This window comes from Stigmatopora argus, chromosome 12 (genome assembly GCF_051989625.1).
Source record: "Stigmatopora argus isolate UIUO_Sarg chromosome 12, RoL_Sarg_1.0, whole genome shotgun sequence".
Taxonomy (NCBI): domain Eukaryota; kingdom Metazoa; phylum Chordata; class Actinopteri; order Syngnathiformes; family Syngnathidae; genus Stigmatopora; species Stigmatopora argus.
Window position 1 is genome coordinate 7,981,654 of NC_135398.1, and position 24,380 is coordinate 8,006,033.

Sequence of the window (24,380 nt, forward strand, 5' to 3'; positions counted from 1 at the left end):
TGCTCTCCCATTGGCTATCTCCCAACACCCCGCTGGCCTCCCATTGGCTATCTCCTCACCATACATTGGTTAGCATTTAGCATGTGCTTTGGGCCCTCGTTCATACCGTCACAGAGTTTTGACACGCGTAAAGAACAGAGTTGCTATTGTTTGGTGAGTTTTTCGAGTGTGCTCAATAAACCTTTATTCTTTGTTATTCATCTTTAAAGCCCCAGCAAATTGATTACAATGACGAATGAAAAGAAAAGTGTTATCAATTGAAGGAAAAGAGGGCACGATAAAAAAAAGAAGCAAACTGAGTGATATAGTTATACGTAGTGTAGATAACAGTTCCAAAAAGGACCCAAAACAGGATTTGGACATTTTTAGGTCAACAATGTCACTGACTAAACGATTCAAGCGACAAGTTGGCCACTAGAGGCCCCTAACGTATCGTGGCTGTTCTTGTGCTATTTGGTTACTTTAGTGCCTCCTCGTGGACACGTTTTGAAATAACATATTATTATTCCAGTCTTTATTTCAACTCTTATTTTTATTTCTATATTTATTACAATCTTAATTTCACTTTTATTTCATTTTTTTGTGCATTGGTTTTAGCTTTTAATACTTCAACAGTAATGTATTTAAATGTGTATTTTTTATTTCGGTTTTTCTCTCCATATTTATTAGAATTTTTGTCTTAATCTGTTTGACTTGAATTTTTAACATTCAGTCATTCACTGCCGCCCCTCCCCACTTAAATGGAATGGACAGCTATAGCTATCAATGCCACCCAATAAATAAATGATGTGTTTATAGATTGAATTTTGTCACTTTCTCTCCTCCATAGAATCTTTTTTGTCATTTTGACATTTTACTAAATATTAAAGGAATAAATGAAGAAAATATTGGCTAAAAATAGAAAATAATACTTGAAAAATATCAATATATAGATAACAGATAATAGATAATAACTGCTTAGAATCATAAAATACTGTGCCGTTGCTATGACCACTTGTGTTTACATTAAATTAGGGCACAGCAATTTAGCAGACCGTTATAAGTAATGGTTGCCATAAAGGACAATACACACATTTAAAGTTGGATAGTGGCAGCGAATGAGCCCACGATCGTGTTAGCATTGACAATAGCAGCCTGTGAGGGAATGATACAATCATTGGATGGCGTCATATTGTGTGTAGTCGTAGTAAGAGTGCACACACCACACAAGCATACAAACAAGACCACACAGTGGCTAGATTGTCATTTGAGCCACAATAGTGGAACGGTATCGTTTGTGTTGGCCGGAATACGAACGTGAGTCGCCACTGAGTTGGTGCTTTGTCGTCAGTCCGCCGTACCGAGTCAGCCCGGTTTTGGACACTCGGCGGTTGGATAGGTCGTTGTGGCCAACGTCTACGGGATTTCCCATTTGTGGCTCTTAGCTAGGCTGTAATGGGAGTCCCAGAATTGAATACATTGCTTGATTTGCTATTAAATATATGAGTGTTTCAGTAGTTTGGATGTTTTTATTTTTTCAAGATTTGTTTTTATGTCTCTTGTTGTATATTCATTTTAGTTCCAACTGTATTTAGTATTTGGGTTATTTATTCCAGCAGTTTTCTTTATTTGGACGTGTATTTATTTCTTTTTTTATCCATATATTACTTGAGATTTCATGTGTTCTTTTAAAGTCTATTTAACCAGCTCAAATGGATACATTTATTTGGATTGTTATTTGTTGAATTAATCATGTAATCTGGGTTTCATGAGCCATTTGTATCTACTGTACTTATATTTATCTAGTTCAAGTTGTATTTTTTATGTAGATTTCAAGTTTTATTGCCTGATATAATGTGTTATTGATTGATTTGAGCTGGGCACCGGTGGTCTTCCATACTCAGCAGGAGTTCCGCTGATGTGATTAGTGATCATGTCACAGCGAAACAACATGCTCATAATTAATCGGACTGAGATAAGCTCCACTTTGGCACGCGCTGGCGCCAACAGATAGTCTCACTGACATGAAAGTAGGCGGTGGGTGGGGGGAGGTCGGCGACCTCTCATTCAGAAAGAGCAACATTTCATACATTGAAAAGGAATGCTTTTGCTGAGGTCATGTCAGGCTTTCACTGTCAAAAAGTGCTCTTCCCACCTTATCAACCATCATCAATCATAACCTGCTCCGAATATTAAAGTGGGACTCCAGCCAAAATTGTACCTTCCCCCTTTTCTAGGCCAAAATTACACTCAGTAATAGCCTAAAACGGAACAACAAGCTTTAGTCTCAATCTGTCCAGTAGTTTTGACATCGAAAGTGTCAAGTTGCGCTGCAACCTAAAACTATCCAGTGTAAAGCAGCACAGTAGAATAGATATTTATGCTTGAATGTAAAGATTACTAATTCTGCTTGTGACAAACGTTTTTTTACTTTTAAGACTGTGGTAATGTAATTATCAGAATATCATTCATTTATTGGTTTCCTTTGATTCAGTGAAATAAATATATTTCTATGTACAATAGCGATATTTTTTACCTAATAGGATATTTGGACAGGTATTTAAAAAAAACATTTTTCTTTATGATTTCAGGCTAACAGAATGGCTAAAATTTGGGCGACTGTCAAACAGCACAAATTTCAGATGTGCAATAAATCAAACACATTTTGAACATCCAGGTTTATTCATAGGCACCTTCATAGGTATATAAAATAGACATGAAAAGATTTCGCCGAAAAAAAAATCACCTTACATAAGATAACCTGCAAAAGAGCTCGCCTGAGAAGTCTACTGCTTTAAGATGGTCGTCGATTACTAACGCCACCGAATCCTACTTTTCGCATCTACTTTCCCACGTGATATCTATCATTCAACTCATGAGACAGCAGCTGCACTTCTTTTTCCAATTGCGACGTTAAGAAACGTTTGATGATGTAAATATCCTTGAAATAAAACAGCCGTGTTTTGCTCCTGACAGGAAATCGAGGAGCAAGAACAGGAAGCAGCCAAAACGCCACAATAAACGCAAGGAGGCGGACAGGGACGCCATTTTGGAGGAAAGTTTGGATTTGAACGGTGAGGAGGAGGAAGAGGAGGGATTTACTCGCTCAACTTTGACACGAACACACGGCAGGCGCGTGCACGAGTCGCAGGGCCGCGCACGGGCGCTGTTCTCCACCCGACCATAAACAAGTTGCCTTCTTTTCTTTTCGCCTCACACGCAGGCACCATCACGCTTCGGCTCGGATCGGTTCGGTTCGGAACGTCGAGAGCCAGCATAGCGGTACCGCCCGTCCGGGACCTTGCTGGCGGTGCGGGAGGGGCTATGTGGACTTGTGCCGGTGGGACGCGTCTCTGTCCCTCCCAGTCGAGCAGTTGAGAGGACTCCACTTACTTAGTCAGGACGGAGACATTATCCTCCGAACCGCCAAACCCGACGGGAGGCGCCATGCCGGTCAGAAAGAAAGGTAAGAGTTACCGGCGAGCCCCGCGAGTCAGGCGCTTGAATGCGCCGATTCTGGTTCTGGTTCTGGTCGCCCTAAGCGGCTCTCCCTCTCACTGGCCAACTAGCATGTTAAGCCTGCCCGCCGGGGGAAAAGTCCAAATTCTGTCGCTCGACCGCAGCCTAACTTTTCGGGAGGACGGGGCAGGGCGGGCCCGGACGTTTGGCCGCTCTCCCCCCTGACTGGACGGAACCGGGCCGCAGAGGCCCGAGCAGAAGGCGAGCTAGCCGGTTAGCTTGACATGCTAAGTCCAAGTTGGGAGGAGAAAGCACTTTTTTGGGGGGGAGCAGGAGGGGGTGCAAACTCCAGTCGAACTCTTAAGTCCCGAAAATCCGATGGTATTTGAACTAGTATTCGAATTAAAACGACGTCATTTTCTTCAGTATTGACATGACTCTTGATTTAGTAAGAAATTTCTCTTCCCGTTATGACATGGTGTTGCCAAATCACCTCACATTTTTCAAGAATATATTTGCTCGAGAAACTCCCTCGTCGCATTTGACGGCGATAGACGTCAAAACATGCAGGAGGGTTGACAGCGAATGAACAAACATTTAACACCTCCCAAGTTCAAATTGATTGGATATCTACTAGTGATGAACACATTAAAGGTATATTAATTACGATTTTAGGAGACTAGTTAAAGCCTTTTTCAATGGTTGCCATACACACCAAATCCATTTGAAGCGGCCATTGAATGTTCAATTGCTGTCACTTTCTAGTTCAAAAGGAGTGGACGCACGCTAGTTATAAACTAATTTATAGTTATCTTTTTCAAATGGTAAGCATCCTTGTTCGCTGCCATTGATGGCAAAACCATTTAAAGTGAGAGGGTTTTCAACTTCTCCATTGAAATTGATTAGACATCTACGAGTCATAAACTCATTTAAATTCACAGCAGAAGGCTGATTGGACGTCTATCATTGTCAATGGCATTGGAAGAGTTAAGTAGGTCCCCAAGATCGATAGCTAATGAGCCATGCCACATAGCTCAGTTCAACAATGACTAAGGAGTAGGACTTCGAAGCTAGTGTCCACAACAACAACCTAATTATATGGTACCTTGACAGGACTTCAGCCAGTAAAATAAATAAATGAAAAGGTAAGTGCACAATGTATTGTTTGAACACAGCGATATGCTCATGCACAATAGTCCCATCGCAGGACATGTGATTTTATGTATTTCTTTTTTAAACATGCAAACTTGGCCTCCTGGATCCCTTTTACATACAGATGAATTAAATGTTATCAATAATAACCCTGAACTTGTGGATTATATTTTAAAGAGCAAATTAACAGACTCTTGAGGACTTGTGTACACCTTTTATTGGCTACATAAAAAAAAACGTAATGAGGACAAAAGATCATTGGGTCGAAAAGCGACATGTAATTTTCTTGTTGTTTATGGTGGGAAGCAATCGTAGTGGAAATTTGTTGTGGTGGTGTGAATTCTTTTGAAAAATCTAAATAATGTCGCCTTTATTGTTGTTGTGAATGGAGTAGGGGTGCGGACATTTGCGAATTTGCTCTTTACCATTGGGTTTTCGTGACAGACGCTCAGCGCGCGCTGTCCCTGCTGGAGGAGTACCGAGCCAAACTACAACACGCTGACGAGCGGCCGCTGCGTGTGTCCATCCAGAGGGTGATCGACATCTTCCAGAGCAACCTCTTCCAGGCCCTCATCGGTATGTATGGCCTGGATCGCTCTATATAACTTCTGCAAAATATTTTTAGATTAAATAGGGTTCAATAGCTGGTGGGTTCTTACCTTCCTGTGTGGACTTTGCATGTTCTCTCTGGGTTTTCTCCAGGTTCTCTGTTTTTCTCCCGCATGCAAAAACCTACATTGTAGCCTGGTTGAACACTCTAAATGGCCCCTAGATATGAGTTTTTGCATGAATGGTTCTCTGTGTCCTTGTACCCTGCGATTGGCTGGCCACCAATTCCCACTGTTGGCTGGGACTCCAGCATCCCTGTGTTCCTTGTGAGAATAAGTGGTACGGAAAAGGAATGAATTCAAAAGTTTCTGATATAAAGAAATAATAATCCTAAAATACTAAATATTTGCTAACAAAAGGCTGAAAAAAGAGAATTTAGACCATTTTAGGTCAACAAAGTCTTAAACGATTCATTGACTCCAAAAAGGCCTATAGAGTAATCCCTCGAATATCGCAGTTTCAACTTTCGTGGTTTCACTACATCGTGGATTTTTTTCTGGGGGAATAATTTTTTTGTACGTTCATAAAAATGTGAAAATCCACGCTGCAACTCGCAAGTGAAAGCCACTCCCCTGTCCTCCACTTGCTACTAGGACTCAGCACTGACGTTCAATTTTTTTTCTAAATTTATTATTATTATTTTTTTAATAGGGGCGACCCTACTTTGCGATTTTTCATTTATCGCGACCATGTCTGGTCTACATTAACCGCGATAATCGAGGGATTACTGTAATTAGCTTCCATTTAGTTAATTGACCCTAGGTATTGGAATTCTAGTTTGTATTTATATAAGAAATAACTTGTAGTATAAGAAAAATAGACCCCCCCCCCAAATGGCGCAAATCTTAAAATCGTTAGCCCCTTCAGCATATTTCTTCATTCTAATATATTGATAACAGAAAAAAGTGTTGTCCGATTTTAATGAATATTCAAGTTGCAACCCTTGACGAGTGATTGACCGTGGAGCGGTCATAGTTTACGAAACGCTAATGTGCGGCTCGCTGCCTGCTAACGGGAAGCGAAAGGAATGCGGTCTGAGGCGTGCCACTTTATCATCACTGTTGTCATTGTGCTCACAAACGTCATTGAAATGTTTACCCTCTGTACCCTGTTTTTAATTCATTGAAGCCAATAGATGAAATGGTTTACTCTTAAATTACTTAAAGCTGCTACAACAAATGACTTTAAAATGATAGCAGTCCATACATTGGACCCCCCCCCCCCCCCCCCCCCCCAACACCAAAAACAATATATAAGAAAAGGCTGAATAATTAAATTCGGTCCTTATTAGTTCTCCTTTTTGCCTTGGCCCCGCCCACTAAAAACTCCCCAACAGACGGTGGTGTCATATCCAGAATGAGCTGCAGATTTTTGCAGTGTGCTGGCATGTAATCCATATTTGTGCTATTCTGTTGTGACTGTCAGTGCTGTGCCAACATGTGCTAGCTAGCTAACATAGCACTAGAAAGCTATAGCGATGATCATCAATTCTGGTTGTGATGTCACAACCAGAATTTCTGGAGGAAAAAAAGCAGGCGCTATAGTTTTGCGTGAAATGACTATACAATGGTAAAAGACAGACATATTTGAGTTAGGTGTAATTAAAAAATAATAATAATAATTGAGGGCACTCATCCATTGGCCGACACCCTGCAAATGAATTGGGCGTCTGTTGCCGGCAATGGCACCAAAACATGCTTAAATGTCTACCACCCCAGTTCGAATGGGTAAATATCTTTCGGTGTCAATGGGAGCGCAACATGATGTTGTGAGTCCAAAGCGTTGGAAAGTGAGGCAACCTTGGCAGCGGGCCGAGCCGCTTGTAATCCCTCTGCGGACATGGCCATTCCACCCCCTTGTTAATCCACACCCTCCCCTCGCCATCTGAGACGCTCCACTTTGTTGTTCTTGTCCTTCTTGCGCTGGCCTGCATCCATGCCAGCAGATGGCAAACATCGACGCTCTCTGTTATCATCTGCTCGGCATCATGTCGTCATCCATTGTCCCGTAAGGAGTTTAATTGTTGAATTTGTAAATGTTGGGATCTGTATTCGCTTGCTGGCCTCCATCAAGGCAAGTGAAAGTGGAGGGGGGGACGTAAGTATTTTTACATCAGCGTGAGTGTTGTGAATATGTCATCTATTTTTAGCCATCTTGTTCCATACTTGAAACTTTCCCGAAATAAACACCTGATTGTGCCCTTTCACACTAAAGGCGGTGAGAATGGAGAACATTACCGAAGGGTCCGAGACCATAGCTTGGATTGTCAACTAATTGCCAATTGACTCATAGCGAATTTTAATTTTCTTTATGTACATATAGATTCTCCGATCAACATTTTATTTTGAATAAATATTTGTTCATCCGCTACCATTCCTCCCACTCAAAACGGATCCGACTTCTCGTGTCGTCAAAGGCAACCAATGAGGAAGAGGCAAAAACATCCTTAGTTACCATTAGTGGTTATCAGTAGTGCAAAATCAAATGTATTTCATTTGTGGTGACCTTTTTGTTATAGTAAAACAATAACAGATTGTCGATACTTTTGCAATCAATTAGCCTCTCCAGATTGAAAATTTCAATTCAGATACTTCTCGATACCCGTTTACAAGCCGACTAACACGGCCAACTCTACTACATTTGAGGGACTGCAACACTGGCATCTACTGGTGTCTGTGTGTGATGACTCCCTTTTCTGTAGTAGCTTAAATTTCACAACAAGCAACTATGTGAAGGAAATGACGGCTCTTCACCTCTGCGGCAGATATCCAAGAGTTTTACGAAGTGACCTTATTGGACAGCCAGAGGTGGGCGGAGAGCGGCAAGACTGCGGAGGGCGCGGCTCCCGTCAACCCGTGGGACTTCTCCAGCCTTCCTAGCACCACCGTCACCTCCGACACCCTGCCCAGCCTTAGCACCAGCATTGAGGTAACGAGCTCGTGTCGGCCCAAGACTGCCAAAATTAGATCAAAACACACATCAATTTATCTCATTTGAATTTTAAATTGACATTAAACTGACCTGCCCCAAATGATAAAACCATCAAGTAATACTGCAACCTAAAACTATACAGTCTAAAGTTCTAAACAGAAGCAGCATAGTAGGATTTATGTTTTTGCTCAAATCTAAAAATATTTACTGATTCTTCTGACCAGTGGGTTTGAGCTAAATATTAGGCTCACATTATTATTATATTATTTATACTGCATATGTGAAGTAATGAGTGTATGTAGATATAGATAGATCTGGTTTAATTGTTCTGCTATTTTCAATTGTTATGCATGCATTACTCACCTATGGTAAGCAGGGGGAGCCATTTGGCTGATATTGAGTGACGGTTGGGACATCTTGATGTCGATTGTATTACGACAACTTCTATGGCATTTGGAATATCAAAAATGTTGCAAGTCAGCGCAAATGTTATGCCATCTTCTGGCCAAAATGCACATCGCAGGAGCAGGTCAATGTTGATAGAAACTTTAAGATCTATTTGGTGATGTATATGATACAACATTAGTTGAACTAAATCTAAAAATGTAAGTTAATTTCGATGATTTGCGCTTCTGTGTATGGCGATAATGACGCGAATGCCCACGCCCTCTTTGTCGCCCGCCGCCAACGGCAGGATTCGGCACTCCTCAACGAAATCCTGCACGTGTTGGTCGAGGCCTCGCACTCGCCAAAGCGTGACGCCCAAGTAAGTAGCGTGGGCGGCCACGACGCATGCGGCATCCAATTGTGTATGTGAGAGCATGAAGGTGGGCGGGGCCCGTGCTTGCCTGCCTGTGTATGAGCGCCCGCCACCTGTCTATCACCGTCACCCACGGAACCCAATTAGTTTAAACAAATTATTTATGCAGCATCTTTACGTTGGGTGGTGATTGATAAAGATATTTAGTGGCCGTTAAATTGTGGATGGTGATGATAGAAGGAATTCATGACGGATCAATGCTTACTGCTGTTTCGGGGATAAATATCGTCATATCGCCCGGCCGTAATTTGCGAGTTTTTTTCTTCATTTTCATTTTTCTTTTTTTGTACGCGTAGTATCATTTGCGTCGAATGACTTTGTCGCAAGCCTGTTGGCCTCCGTATGATCGTCGCCCCATGTGGGGGATTCTGCGGTGTTGCCACGGTAACGGCGCGCATCGCCATCGCTGCGACGACCTGCCCGCCTCGACGCTCGTGCCGGGACACGAGCGCGCTGCCCCCTCGCCGCTTAACGGCAGTCACGCTGCTGGGCCAAGTTGAGTGGGAGGCGGTGGCGTGCCCTGACGTAACAGGAAGTAGAATTGCGTCAACTTATCATCACACTGTTTCTTGCTGTGGCTGATTTGAGTAGCGCCAATCGAGAAATTATGTTATTCGAGTTGAGACTACTTGACTTGTCAAGTACTCTGTTGTAGTGCAGGTGAAGTACAACTGACTGCATTGTTATTTTATATGCAGTAGAACCCTAATTTGGATGAAGTTGGGACATTGGGTTAATCATAAAAAACAGCACAATTTGCAAATCATGCTCATCCTATATTTAATCTAATTTGCTACAAACATATTTGATGTTTAAATTAAAATTATTTTTTTAGACTAAGTAGACAATGCCCCAAAATCAATAGGAAATGATCCAAAATGTATGGGAATTGAGCGATGGAGAGAAAAATATCCTGCCTATTGCGTCTTGTATATACAGTCGATCATGTTATTATTTTTTTAAAAATATATATAATATTTTTTATTTTGTGCTATGAGATGCTTACTGAAGCCTCCATGGAGTCTGGAGCGCCCCCGCCCTCCCTTTTGCTCCCACTGCTTGGCCAGCCGTGCGCAGGCAGCAGCGTGTGAGCCGAGGCGGCCGCGGACGATGACGGAGGTCCGGGGGAGGAGCGGGGCGGCCCTCTCTGCGCCTTATCGAGGCTCACTGGCCCACTGACCGGTGTCGCTCGCGTTTTTGAAGCGCGCACGCCACCGGGCGCTGAGCTGGGCCGGGCTCAGGACCATGGACTGCATTTGTATCGTCACCACCAAGGTAACGATGCTCGGGCGCCTCCGCCACGCAGTCCCCGTTTCGGGGGCTTCTACCCCTTGATGTGGAGAGGATATTTTCTGCCGTTTGCGCGGGCTTTTGTGCTCCTAAAATAGCGCGGCTTTTTAATGCGGCCCGCTTGTGCTCGGTGACGTCACGTTGTCGTATTCTTGGTCGTAACGAATGCTGAAGATGGGCGCCCAATGGAGCAAACCGACCTGGCTTGTACTCTGTGGCTGCCACTTTGAATGCACTTATCCATTATTCAATTTGTCATCGACGGCCGGGCAGAAAATTGTGAATATTTTTTTACTTATTTGGAATTTGTGTGTTTAAAAAAAAGTTTTTTACTTAGTTAAACAAGGGAAATGAACAGCATTTTTCCCCATTCTATTTTTTGATGAATCCACTCGAGATAAATCCACTATCGAAATTATTGTTTGTGACAACTACTTTACTCTTCAACTGGCTTTATGGGCTTGATAAATACACCATCTTTTTAAGAAGTTAGAATGTCCCAGCCAAATATAACAAATATGCTGTTAATAAACAAGGTGGCGCCATTTCTGTAGAAATGCTGAGGAATGATGCGGTGGGCATATTGTGAATTGTGGAAAATTTTTGGTTTGAGAAATATTTTGGAAAGGCAGAAAATGGTACATTTTAAATTTGAGTACTGTGAAAATTTTTGTCTTGTGATTTTCTTTTTTTTTTATTGAGCTGAAGGATTTGAATGTGCAATAGGAATGTGGTCCCAATGAGTTTAAGCAAGTGCAATGTGCAATGAGGCTTTTGGAAAGCAGGGGCCGCTCGTCTCCCTTTTGGATAGATTGTAAATTATGTGTGGTACATGCACACTCAGTGAGGGTAAATTTAGAAAGTGGTGTGCGCATCCAAACCTGTCAGATACTATCAATGTAACGACCATCGATCAGATAGTTAAGGTTAGAATTCTTATATGCCTTGTGAATGGGGATGGATGTCATCACTTGCCGGCAATCTGATTGCTAATTTCCTTCCACAGTCAAATCCATTTTAAATGGGAAGGCTGGCATTGAGTTGTGATGTTTCACTGCCATTGTCTCCGATGGGCGTACATTTCAATTTGATCTTTTGATTGTCCTCTGTAGATCCAAGTCGAATTGGATTGGGTGCCATCAATGACAGCCAAAATGATGACATTTGAAAAGTCGCATCTTTTGTACCCAATTCCCATCCTCTGAAAATAACGGGGATCAGGCTTGATTTCCCGTCACGTCATACTATTGGATCAGGCCAAATATATATTTATATCTCTATAGTCAAATTGTGAGTGCATGTGCATCTCCCCTGAGCCCTTGCCGCTGTTGCTATGGCGACAAGGACAGGAGGCCGAATGTCACGTCAGACGTGTACGTTATTTTTGCTGAGTCGCCGATTCGTTGCTGTGATGTCACTTCCTGCCACTTCGCCTTACTCCTTCATCCTCCACGCTCTACCTTCCCTCGGGAGGTAGCTGGCCGAGCTTCTCGTGAGTCACATGACCACGCTCGCCCACCCCCTCCCCCTGGAGAGCATGACACCCCCACAGTAGAGCAACGCAAATACACAGAGTGAGAAAGCAGAAGAAGTAGGAGAGGAGGCAAACGCCAACCCGCTTGAGAGAGATTTTATCCGACCCAAAGTAGGGGAAGATGTGGGGGGGTTAGCGTGAGTGGAGGAGGCGTGCGGTGGCGGTGGTGGTGGCGGCGGCTTCTTTCCCCTGAATGAAGAAAGCTCTCCCTCACGGCTTTCCGGCTCGCCGCCATGGAGCGACGATAGGAATGAGGGCGGATGGTGAAGGCAGGAAGCAGCAGCAGCAGCAACAGTGGCGAAGGCGAGGGCGGCCGAGGTGGTGGCGTGGGGGCGAGCGAGCGCCGCGGAAAGTGGCGCCGACGCTCCCGCGGGAGGCGGCTGTCGGCCAACGACAAGATGGCCCCCACCGCCAAGAGGCTGGAGTGCTTCTCGCCCGTTTTATGCCACTGCAAGTTGGCATGCAGCAGCAGCACCGTTTCGCTCATGTTCGGATGCAAGGTGGGTGCTCCACGCCGGGGATTCGGCCAGGGCCAACTTGGGATTCTCCTTTCGCTGACAGCTGGCCTTACCGCCCCCTTCAGCAGTTTTTCTGTCATGACGCAACGTTACGCCAATAGCTGGCCTTATGCTTTATTGGCAATTTTGGGACATTCCAAAAAATATCTGGAAATGACATCCACATATCCACATTTTGGCTTGAGTTTGGCCTAAATGTGAAGTTCGCCTTTGGGTGCTGGAGCGGATCCTAACTAGCCATCGGCACACTGAATTGATTGGTTGACCATCGCTGGGCACGAGACAAACAAGCTTTCCCCGGGAGCACACCCACATATCTACGGGAAAGTTGAAGTGCTCAATTGGCCTACAATGCATGTTTTTAAGATGTAAGAATAAAGCAGAGCACCCAGAGAAAATCAACGCAGGCAGGGTAAGAACATGCAAACTCATAAGAACAACAATCATCCATTATATATTCATGCAACTTTAACAAAGTAACATATAATTTAAAATGAGTGAAATCTGCTTATGGAGCCTCTAAAGTAGTCTAGTCTTTTTCTTTTCTTTTAAGTCATCACTATTTGGGGGATAAATCTGGTCAAAATTGGAATAAAAGGAGCTAAACTATCCGGTGCCAACATATTTTTTGTGGTTTTTGGTTTATTTGGACCTCTAATTCGTTGAGAAGTTTCAGTTATTGAGCCGGTGATTTTTGTTGATGTTTTAAAAAGTGGAAACAAAATTTAGGCCTGTGGAATCCATAAATTCTTATAATTACCTGGTCGCTTGTCTTGCAGTTTTTGAGGAGTTTGATCATTGATTAGTTGTCAATGACTTCTGCAGATTTACCGTATGACATATTTTCTTCCAACAGCTAAGTGGGAGTGAAAGAATTGTGGTGATTAATTTAGTGGTTGAGTCCTTGCGCCATTTGCCACGTTTGTTGTCTCGTTTCATCTTGCGCCTCCACATCGTTGTCATTCCGCGACATCTGCTGATGCTGCTATTTTTAGCTTCTTTTGTCATCCCGTAGTCAGCGATGTGCCTCCTCCCCCCTCATCTTCTTCTTCCTCATCCTTCCCATGAAGAGGAGGCACTCTGTTGTCGTCCCCGCATATACATAATTTTCCTAGTTCTTTTTTGGGGAACTTTTTTTTCCTCTATCTCTTAGATTTTTGACACTACATACATAAATAACAAAGTAAAAGAAACACAATTTTAATGATGTTTTTCAGTGCCATTGCTGACGATCAGATTAAATAAATTTAGTCTATATTGACAGCCAATGAATTCAAGAAAATGACTCCAGGTATTGGGGATGGACATTTAAGCTCAATGCGATGCACCTCGATATGGCAGGGTTAAAAATACAGTAAAACATTGCCACTTTGTGGCTCGACCACTAGAGGCGAGTTCACCAATAACTTCACCAACTGTGGCGGGTCTTGGAACCTATTAACCGCGATAAACGAAATATTACTGTACTTCCCTCATCTTTTAAATACACTCGGAGCCAGGCGATGATGGATGGACAGACTCCTTCAATCGCAGTTGAGGTTGACCTTTTCCCATTTGGTGTTTCAGAAGTACCGGCACCAAGACGAGGACTTGTCCCCTCAAGAGGACCGGAGCTCTCCGCACCTGACGGAGGAGGCAGGCGGTCCCGAGCTGGTCCAGGTGGCCGAGAAGAACCTATCTCAGATCGAGAATGTCCATGGCTATGTCACCCACGCACACATCTCGCCTATGAAGGTATTGCTGGTCTCGGAGTTACTTGGCCCTAATTTATTTCAGTCCTCTCAGAGAATTTAGCCTTCAAATCCGATTTCTTGACTAACATGAAACTGGATGAACAGCAGTGCTGGTATGCGTTTGATCACCCCCCACCCCACACACACACGCACAAATAGATAGCATCTCGCGGTCATGTGCCACTTGCTCACCTCAAGGCTGAGACGCATTGCCGTCTTACCTAATAGCTTTTTAAAGGATGGCTGAGAACATCTGCATTCCACCTTACTGAGTGTGTGAGCTCCATTTGTGTTACCACGTATGTCCCGCAGGTGGCGTCGTTGGAGTGCGTGTTTGAGGGGTCTCTGTCATCAGGACCTGAGCGGCCGGAGCTCCCCTCCTCCCCCGCACTCTCCTCCCTCTACCCTCACGGTGATGACAGCCCCCTCCCGTCCTGCTCCTCCAACCCCTATCCTCCCATCCAGGTAACCCCCTCCCCAATCCCCTATCCCATCCTGCATGCCCATTTAGGGCCACAGTGGGTGCGGGCTTTCATTCCAACTAAAAATTGTCCTTTTTAGAAGTCCAATAAGTGGATTGCAGTCAGGTGCTTCTTGTTTCAGCAGAAAGTCCATTGGTTAAAGTGTCTGTGCTGGATCGGTTGGAACAAAAACCTGCACCCACAGCGGCCCTTGAGGGCCGGTTTGCCCACCCTTGTAATTTGTGGGGTCCAGTTTGCACATGTTGACACGGTCTATCTTTTCGGTGTGCGTGTATGAATAGCGGCATGATTTTGAGTGCAGATGAGGAAAGCCCGCAGTAGTCTTGCCTTTCGTGGCGTTGCCTAGCAACCTCCTCACATGTAGCTAGAAACCTTAATTCACACGTAACACACTTCTCTTTTGATTATGCATATACGCTGTGGCATTGCAAGGCGCTCTTGGTTGTTTAGTACTTGGCTTGGTTCTATCTGATTTTCATTCAGGTTTAATACCAGTTTAGGCTGAATACAATTGTAGATGTTATTGATTCCTGGCTAAGTCTTTGTTCAAGCACCCTTTTGCACCTGGTATACCCAAGTTTCATTTTTGTTTACTCTTCGTTTGGATATTTTTGGCCGTTTAAAGAAACGGAATAATTAGCATTTATTATTAAAAAATGATTTTCAAATAGATGGGAGGCAAAAAGTCTTGTAAGGGTTGAAAATAAATAAAATAATATACAAATAAAATAGAAGAAAAAATCAATAAATACATAAGTTAAATCAAAGTGCTAATTCGGTTAGAATCTAGATTTAGGCCTGCTCAAATTCCTATCCTCCTCCCAACTAGACAAAAGTGGACACTCAGCCATTTTGTGTCCATCTGTTGCGGTCACGTTCCCTGTCTAAAGTGTTGACACGCGGCCACTGAAGGCCAACATTGATTATTCATGCGGTGGGCGGACCACGGCCGCCGCTGAAACCACAAGCTCCCTCCTTGCCGAAGGCCATTCGGCGCCGTACCGCTCCGCCGTGACAAAGATGTCCTCGCGGCAGCTCTTTACTTCCGAGGCCATCCGGATAGATGAGGGAGCTCTGGACGACGGGCGGCCGCAGGCCCATGGCTCGCTGGCTACCTTCACGGCGTGCGCCGTACCGGCATCGTGCCGCGCTCGCGGTCGCTTCCTCAACTTGCGCGACAGTGTGAAAAAGAGTCCCACCAAGACCGGCGCCAAGGTGGCTCCTCGGGCTTACGTCAAGGTAGTCTTACAGATTCGGATCTTCCATCTCGATCCATGTCTTGTTTTATTTTTTATTTTTTTTATTAAACTAGGCCTCATGCACAAATTATATATATTTTTCCTTTCTTAAATATTTTTTTTGCATTAATATAGGACAGGTTGTTCTGATTTAATCCAGGTTTATTCAAGATCTCTTTAGTGTGCTTTAGTTTTGGATAATGTTTGTTTAGGGGAGTAGGTAGTTGCCAGATGCTAATTGCTTGCTCCTTTCTATTTTTCGTCTTGACTGAATTCATATTTAGTAGTAATAGTTATTTCCGAGGGGGATGTGTTTGTGTGTCATGCTGGTTTTGTTGCAGCAATTAAGAGAATTGTGTACATCGACTGTCACTTGGCATGCCTAGAGTCCTTGGGGTACAGCCTCGTGTTGAAAACTGATCTGAAGGTGCATTTCGGGGGTGCTGTACTTGACAAATGACATTACTATTTGATCTGGAGAGCTTGACAAGTGTGATTGGTTGAGGGACAGGAAGTCTATTAGAGCGCCACGGAGAGCCGGCCGGCCGGATCAATGCGCTCGATGCTGGTTAATTTTGGGAACGGCGGGAGGCGGGGTCATCGCTCTTGCGTAACAGAGGTCGCTGGGATGAAGACTCGCACGCGTCCCTGTTCACTGCAGCTATTTTCGCTACCCGTGATTGTTAAACAATTGCTGGAAATTTGGTGAAGTGTGCTGTGTCCCCTCTTGTTGTTCAGGCCAACCCCCCTCCTGTCCTGGTCAACGCAGACAGCCTGGACACGCCCCCTTACGTGAGTTCCACCTCGTATACAGTACTTGTGCAAAATAAAGTGATCAAAGTTGGAGGACAGCATACCTTGAACCTCAACTATCTTTGTGCCCAGGTGAACGGAACCGAGGCGGACTACGAATACGAGGAGATCACGCTTGAGAGGGTAAGTGGCGCCGACGCCTCGCGTGATGGCAGGCGCGCCGTGACGTCGGCCCTTGTGTCGCAGGGTAATTCGGGTCTGGGCTTCAGCATCGCCGGCGGCGTGGACAACCCCCACGTGGGCGACGACCCCGGCATCTTCATCACCAAAGTCATCGCGGGGGGCGCTGCCGCGCAGGACGGACGCCTCAGGTGTGTGTTACCCGTGCACGACCCCCCCGGCGGGGCCACGTACATAATACAACTGTTACCCGATCGGCCACAAGTCCTCGGTTTTCATGGCTTATTTAGCTTACGCTAAAGGTTCATTCATTTTTTCTGCTCCTATTAGCTTATTAACTAATTTACTAGCAAAGAAGTAGTATTTGTCTTTTGGAATATTTGCGTATCCTACCCAAGACTTTCTTCAGAGTTAGACTTTTTTTCCGGCCGGGATTATGTCCTCAGGGTGAACGACGTGATCCTGCGCGTGAACGAGGCGGACGTACGCGACGTGACGCACAGTCGCGCCGTCGAGGCGCTGAAGGAGGCGGGATCTCTGGTGCGACTGTACGTGCGTCGTCGCAAGCCCGCGGGCGACAGAGTGGTGGACGTCAAACTGGTCAAAGGACCCAAAGGTGAGCGAATCTCGGAAATCGCATCCCGGAAGAACGCGAGTCAAATTTCTGGCTTTTAGGTCTGGGCTTCAGCATCGCCGGCGGCGTGGGTAACCAGCACATCCCGGGAGATGATGGCATCTACGTCACCAAGATCATCGAGGGAGGGGCCGCCCACCGAGACACGCGGCTAAGAATCGGCGACAAGCTTCTGGCGGTGAGTGGCGACATAATGGTGACGCTGGTGTGGCGGCGTGACGTGACATTTGTCGCACTTGTTTGTGTGCAGGTCAACGGCTGCTGTCTGGAGGACGTGAGCCACGAGCACGCCGTGACAGCCCTCAAGAACACCCCCGACGTTGTATACCTGAAAGTGGCCAAACCGAGCAATGTCTTCATTGACGCTGTCAACCACAGTAAGGCCAAACACTTTTCCATCTCTCTCACACACTCACACGACTTCCCTAATCCCCTGTAAGGTCTCAAATGTTATTTCATAAATGAACACTTAAGCTTCTTTTGACGTGGATAGACCTCCAAAGCATTTGGGCTGGGAGGGAGTGATAATTAGTTTGTAAGAGGCAACAAGAAATATTGTCCAATTAAAAATAAATACATAAATACAAAACAGGAGGAAAAACAGTCATCTTTTTGTGTATAATTTTTTTTTAAAGTACAGTAAGTGACCCAGATTGCCCCAAAGCGCAGCAGAAGTGACCCAAAATCAAGACAATGTGACCCATAAATACCCTAAAATTAACAAAGCAAACCAAAATAAACCCATTGGTCGACATTGACAATGTTTGACACTATTTATTAAGTGACTGACTGAGATGGCTGGCTGTGAATGCTGATGTTTTTTTCAGTGCCATTGTCTGTGCTAGACGTCCAATCCATTTTGACTGCATGGATGAACATTCATTCTCCCATTCAAAATGGATTGGACGTCTAGAGCTGGCAATGGCAACCAATCTATTAAATACTGTACAAATGAATGCCACTTTTTGGGGGTCTTAACTCTACTGTTCCTCATCTCCGTGTTCGTGTGTCATCAGCGTTCCCTCAGCATCCGGAGAATCATATCAGCGCTCCCAACTTCCTGGCTGAGCCGCTCCCCCCGCCGGCTTTGTCCGGACGCTACTCGCCAACGCCCAAGGGCGCCCCGGTAGACGATGACGTGTCACGGTACGGAGCGATGGGATTTCATTGTTACCAGAAGTTCTTAAAATATGATAGAGTATAGAGGTTGTTTAAAAAAAAAAAAAAAAACAGGATAAAAAGTTCCAATCCTAGTGCATGTGAGTGACTGCTGTTCCAGCAGGGAACCGCGGAAGGTGGTCCTGCATCGCGGCACCACGGGCTTGGGCTTCAACATCGTCGGGGGCGAGGACGGCGAAGGCATCTTCATTTCCTTCATCCTGGCCGGAGGACCCGCCGACCTCTGTGGCGAGCTGCGCAAGGGTGACCGACTAGTTTGTGTAAACGGCGTGGACCTCCGCAGCGCCACCCACGAGCAGGCGGCCGCCGCTCTCAAGAACGCCGGCCAGACGGTCACCATTGTCGCGCACTACAGGCCCGAAGGTGAGCCGTCAGACGGACTGGCAATTTGATTGTACGGTCCACTAATTGAACTCATTGGTTGCTATTGACATTAAATTGGACTATTTTTACTTTCAATATCAAGTTAAAAGGTAATAGCATCGTGACAAAAGTAGCCGCAAACCAACTTGACTGTGGTGCAGTATAATCATATCGGCCTTTTTGTTCCCGTGCAGAGTACAGCCGCTTCGAAGCTAAGATCCATGACCTGAGAGAGCAAATGATGAACAGTAGTATCAGCTCTGGCTCCGGTTCTCTTAGGACCAGCCAGAAGCGGTCGCTGTATGTCAGGTAGGCCGCCACCGCCGCCACTTTGCTCCTTCCCGTTTCTCCCGGTTGACGACCTTCAACGCACGCACGCAGGGCCCTGTTTGACTACGACAAGACTCGGGACTCGGGCCTCCCCAGCCAAGGGCTGGACTTTAAATTCGGGGACATCTTGCACGTGGTCAACGCCTCTGACGACGAGTGGTGGCAGGCCAGACACATGACGCTGGCTGGAGACGTCCAAGATGTCGGGGTCATCCCCAGCAAGCGCAGGTAGGCCTGCCCTCATGCACACGCACTTGACTTGACTTGACTCGACTTTAACGTGGTCTGGTCGACAGGGTGGAGAAAAAAGAGCGAGCCAGGTTAAAGACGGTGAAGTTCAACCCCAAGTCTCGAGAGCGAGGGGTGAGTTGGATACGCCCGCTCGGCGTCTTCGTCGCCTTTCCGCTATTTTCTTAGCATGTCGCAACTGAGGCCGTACTAATTTTTAACTCGTCAGCTGCCGTCGACGATGACGGACGTGCAATCCCTTTGGACTTCCTACTCAAACGGATTGCACGTCGAGTGTCGTTCGAGTGATTTATCCTAGCTGCTGTCTTTCCCTTTAAAAAGATTAGCCCCGCTTGTTAGCAGGCTAGCCTGTCACTTTACAATCTCAGTTAACACGTGTTAGCATATTTATCTGTGGAGACGCAACTCGAGTTTTTTCTTTTGGCTTTAACAATGTGGCAATTTTTGTTGTTGTTGTTGTTGTTGTTTATTTTTTTATTTTTTTCCCACTACGCCAGCAACTAACGGGTGTGCGCGCGGCTGATGTCGACTGCATGTCGCTGATCTTTGAGCGTCTCGGTGGTAGCGGCGGTGTCGCGACTGATGCTAACGGGCCGACTGACAAGTGCATGACATACCTTGACTTTCTCAGTCTTTTTCGTTCGTGCTGAGCCACCCCTCCTCCAAACATTGGAGATGTTTGTGCTGCTGCTAATGTCGTTATATGTGAGTGCATTCTTGAATGTGACCGTATCTGTTTGGTTGAGACTGTAGGGCTGCCACAATTCAGTTGAGGTGACTTTTTAAAAATATATAATTTAGAAGCATTGCTCATCGAACGTTTTCCTCTTTTATAGCCTGTTTACTGATTCAATACTGTTGACCATTCCTGGGTTACTGTTCATACTTGTTCATTTAGACCAATTTAAGAGTTAAAATGGTTTTTTTTTATTGTCAAAAATAATGATCAATAATGGAGAAACAAGGCGGCATAGTGGGAGAGTGGTTATCACGACCGCCTCACAGTTCTGAGGTTAAAGGTTCAATCCAATTCCTGACTTTCCTGTGGAGAGTTTGCATGTTTTTCCCTCCGTGTCTGCATGGGTTTTCACAGGGTACTGTGGTTTTCTCCCACACCCTAAAACATTTGTGTAAAGCTGGTTGAACATTCTAAATTGTCCTTTAGGTTTACGCGAGTCTGAGCGTAAATGGTTGCTTGTCTCGTGCCCTGCAGTTGCCTGGCAACCAATTCAGGGTGTTCCCTGCCCTTAGGCGACCCCACGACCCTTGTGAGAATACCGGGATGGAAAATGAATGGAGAAACACAAAAAGAGTTGATTAAAACATAATATATATTTTTTTATTCTTGTAGTATTAAAAATACTTTTGGGGGGAATATGGATATTGGGTTGAAAATGTTACTATGGTTCCAACAGTACTTTCAATGGCAGTGCATTAGTCAATCAACTGTTGTGGCAGCACCAGTCAAGTGTTTTTTGTTGACGTGTGTGGCTCCTCCTCCATCTTCATCTCCCTCCTGCCCTTGCTCCGCCCACACACTGACTGACACTTTGACCTTGAGGTGACCTTGAGCGCAGACGTCCTATTCCTCCTGTGTACTCCCTGTGTACTTTCTGTAGTCGTGGGGCGACAAGCGTAGAAAGGGCGTGTTCGCCAGGTCCTTCCTGTTCGGAAAAGGTCGCGAGGTCAGCGAGCAGGAGAGCAGCGACGCCGAGCGTGAGTACGACGGCACCGCCCCCGCCTGTTGCGCTCATCGGTCAGCGACAGGATGAGAGATCAGCCGGTGACCATGTTGTCACGGCGACAAGGCCGCCAATTGGCCCCAGAGGCGTGCCCCTCCCTCGTGTTGCGTCTGCTCTCTCCGTCTGTCGCTGTGACGACGTAACTTCCTGTTTGTGCTTCTTCTTCTCTTGTCGCTTTCAGGACACCATCGACCTGCTCACCAAAGGACACAGTGAGTCCCCCCCCCCCCCCCCCCCCCCCCAACCCATGGACCCTCCCCTCACACGCCAAATGTTTAAACCACGTCCCGACAAAGTGACAAAGCGCTGACTAGTCAGTCTCAGGTCACAGAAGATATTAGTTTGGATTTTACTCAATGCTATGTCCTTGTGTGGGGACACCTCCAAAAAGTTGAACATTCATATTAGCAAGCCAAAGTTGCACATTTTATCCAGTCATGACATGTGCAAGGAAGTATTCTAACAATTTAGTTTAAAAAAAAATACATTAGCTCAGTGGTTCTCAAAATATGAAATGAGTACCCACAGTTATACCTACTTAAAAGAGAGAGAGAATGGAAGGTTTAATTTGTAATGAACAAGAGTGCATTCATCAAGTACATAAACTACAAAAGATTCCCATTTCGTGTTTTGAACTATTAAATTAAGAACAATTTACACCAATATGAAGCCCCCAAATTACCACGATTGTGTTAGTAGTGGACCCGTAGCCCCGCCCCCTCCCTTCCCGCAGGCATCTTCTTCATCGTGGGCAGTCCTCCGAGCTCTGAAGACTTTATTTTTTGTTGTGCAAACGCTTGACGTTGCCATCTTGATGATGATGTCATTGATGATGCGACTATCTTTTGAGTGACCTGCTGTGTCCTTTCAGAACATGTGACGTCCAACGCCAGCGATAGCGAAAGCAGTTACCGTAAGTAACGTGCTGGTAACAACTCTACCTAATCCCCAAGACAAGTTCCTATTAACTCATTGGCTGCCATTGCTGTCGATAGACTTCCAATCCATTTTGAAATGACATTACCAGTACCCGTCCAGTCCATTTGAACTTAAAATGGATGAGACATTTGTTGTTGTCAATGGCAGCCAATGAGTTAATATTGTCAACGATGAAATGTACAAACACATTTCTTTTCACCGTATTTATGTTACAAAAGAATACCATTTCATTATTTAGAATGACACTAATATTAAATGTATCTAGAATTACTGCAACCTAAAACTATCCAGTGTAAATGGAAGGAACATAGTAGCATACGTGTTTGAGCTCAAATACTCTAAAGATATTATTTTGTGATCGATCATTCATTGCCAGTACAATTGACGCTAAAACGTCCGTTTTTGACTGTCATGCCAGCAGGCGGCCAGGAGGACTCGGTCCTGTCGTACGAAGCTGTCACACGACAGGAAGGTAAGGTTCACCTACCCGCCTTAAAACGTGTCAAGAATCTGCCGCTGTCTGACGCCGTCTCGTCCCGGCGTCCAGTTACCTACACGCGACCGGTCATCATCCTGGGCCCCATGAAAGACCGCATCAACGACGACCTCATCTCGGAATTCCCCGACAAGTTTGGATCCTGCGTCCCGCGTGAGTGCCGATGTGGCCGCCCGGCCGTTGCTCTTTTTCGTGGTTTTCACACGGCTTTTGTTTTCCGCACAGACACGACGCGGCCCAAACGAGACTACGAGGTGGACGCTCGAGATTATCACTTTGTGGCGTCCAGGGAGCAGATGGAGAAGGACATCCAGGATCACAAGTTCATCGAAGCCGGGCAGTACAATAACCACCTCTACGGCACCAGCGTCCAGTCTGTGCGAGAGGTCGCCGAGAAGGTGCCCCCTTTGAAATATGAATGAAATGAAACCATTTTCTCCATTGTTGTCAATACATTAAATACTAATTTAAATAGGAACAAAAAATCGACTTCAAATATTTATTGCAGCCAGTTTGAAATTGGATTTAAATTTGCTACTTGATTTATTCATTGTTGTACTTACTCATGAAAAAAATATAAATACGAACGTTTATTCACCCCTGCCCAGTCAAAGTCAGGTTCATGAGTCCTCTGTTATTAATGTTGCAAATGTGCGCGTTCAGGGGAAACACTGCATCCTGGACGTTTCGGGCAACGCCATCAAACGCCTGCAGGCCGCGCAGCTTCACCCCATCGCCATCTTCATCAAACCCAAGTCTGTGGAAAATATCATGTGAGTCCCGTACGCTGGCTGGAACGCAAAGAAAAAACAGACTGAAGCTCAGTGATGTGTCGTGACCGCACGCAGGGAGATGAACAAACGTCTGACGGACGAGCAAAGTCGCAAGACGTTGGAGCGAGCGGCCAAGCTGGAGCACGAGTTCACCGAACACTTCACAGGTCCCGATAAAAGAATATGGAGTCCTTTTTGACTCGTTAGGCGCTGCCACAAACAATAATGACATCCCTGCTTGTTTTATTTTGGACAAAATAGTTGAGACGTACAGTGGAACAAATAATACAAGGCGACGAGAAGAAAAAATGCAAATTAGAGTGTTGGTGGCAGCCCTAATAGTTGTATTTATTCCTGAAAAAAAAAATGATGTTAAATCTAACTTTCCAAACGGTTTGCACTCGCAGCCATCGTGCAAGGCGACACCCTGGAGGAAATCTACGAGCAGAGCAAGCAGATCATCGAGGATCATTCCGGCTCCTTCATCTGGGTCCAATCCAAAGAGAAGCTATGAACCGACGCATTTCCAGAAAGCACGCAAGTTCCGACAGGGGGGAGCAAGGGGCGTCCGCTCACATTAACCCTTTAAATGAGCCGACGCGAGAGGAAGGCCTCAACTTTAACGACTTTTACTAACGAGCTAGCCGAGAAGTGGAATGCGCTCGGCCGCCTATTTTCTTATACGCAAAAACTACAAAGTCTATATTGATGGCCGTTATCACCAGAAAGATTTCAATAGGATCACTTCCTGTCTTATTTTTCTTTTTTTAACCAAATAAAAGCTCAAAAACAGGAAGCCCACATTTCTTTAGTGTTCCTTTTTATTTGAGATAGCGCAGCGGCCTCAAAAACAGAAAATATGTAACCGCTAATCGATGTGGTTGCATAGATAAAGAGGTTTGAAAAAATATTTTGTGGTGGATGGTGGAAATAACTGATCCCCTCTTTATGAAATCTAACATTAAAATTTCATTCTTAGAAGGAATCGGGACAAAAG

At 45.2% G+C, this 24,380-nt stretch overlaps 1 protein-coding gene across 23 annotated transcripts; it reads left to right on the forward strand.

Moving 5' to 3' along the window:
• The first annotated feature begins 53 nt into the window (after positions 1-53).
• Positions 54-24,184, forward strand: dlg1b (discs large MAGUK scaffold protein 1b). 23 transcript variants are annotated; one of them, XM_077616303.1, is made up of 27 exons: positions 54-153; positions 2,956-3,053; positions 3,203-3,445; positions 5,035-5,166; positions 7,964-8,127; positions 8,825-8,896; positions 13,859-14,026; positions 14,338-14,490; positions 16,484-16,537; positions 16,631-16,681; positions 16,745-16,869; positions 17,125-17,294; positions 17,354-17,490; positions 17,563-17,689; positions 18,329-18,458; positions 18,592-18,854; positions 19,049-19,163; positions 19,236-19,412; positions 19,481-19,547; positions 21,053-21,149; positions 22,047-22,088; positions 22,533-22,586; positions 22,662-22,763; positions 22,836-23,008; positions 23,274-23,383; positions 23,459-23,550; positions 23,791-24,184. In XM_077616303.1, exons 3-27 carry the CDS (start codon positions 3,427-3,429, stop codon positions 23,895-23,897), a joined length of 2,901 nt encoding a protein of 966 aa, XP_077472429.1. In that variant the 5' UTR covers positions 54-153; positions 2,956-3,053; positions 3,203-3,426; the 3' UTR covers positions 23,898-24,184. The 23 variants fall into 23 exon arrangements, with proteins under 23 accessions (XP_077472429.1, XP_077472431.1, XP_077472432.1 ...); XM_077616305.1 differs by having other exon boundaries at positions 22,536-22,586; XM_077616306.1 differs by having other exon boundaries at positions 18,595-18,854; positions 22,536-22,586.
• Positions 24,185-24,380: the final 196 nt, after the last annotated feature.

Coding starts and splice junctions, on each gene's coding strand:
- dlg1b (XM_077616297.1), top strand. Junction 16,538..16,630: donor GCCTGGACACGCCCCCTTAC/GTGAGTTCCACC, acceptor CTTTGTGCCCAG/GTGAACGGAACCGAGGCGGA. Junction 22,587..22,661: donor AGCTGTCACACGACAGGAAG/GTAAGGTTCACC, acceptor CCCGGCGTCCAG/TTACCTACACGCGACCGGTC.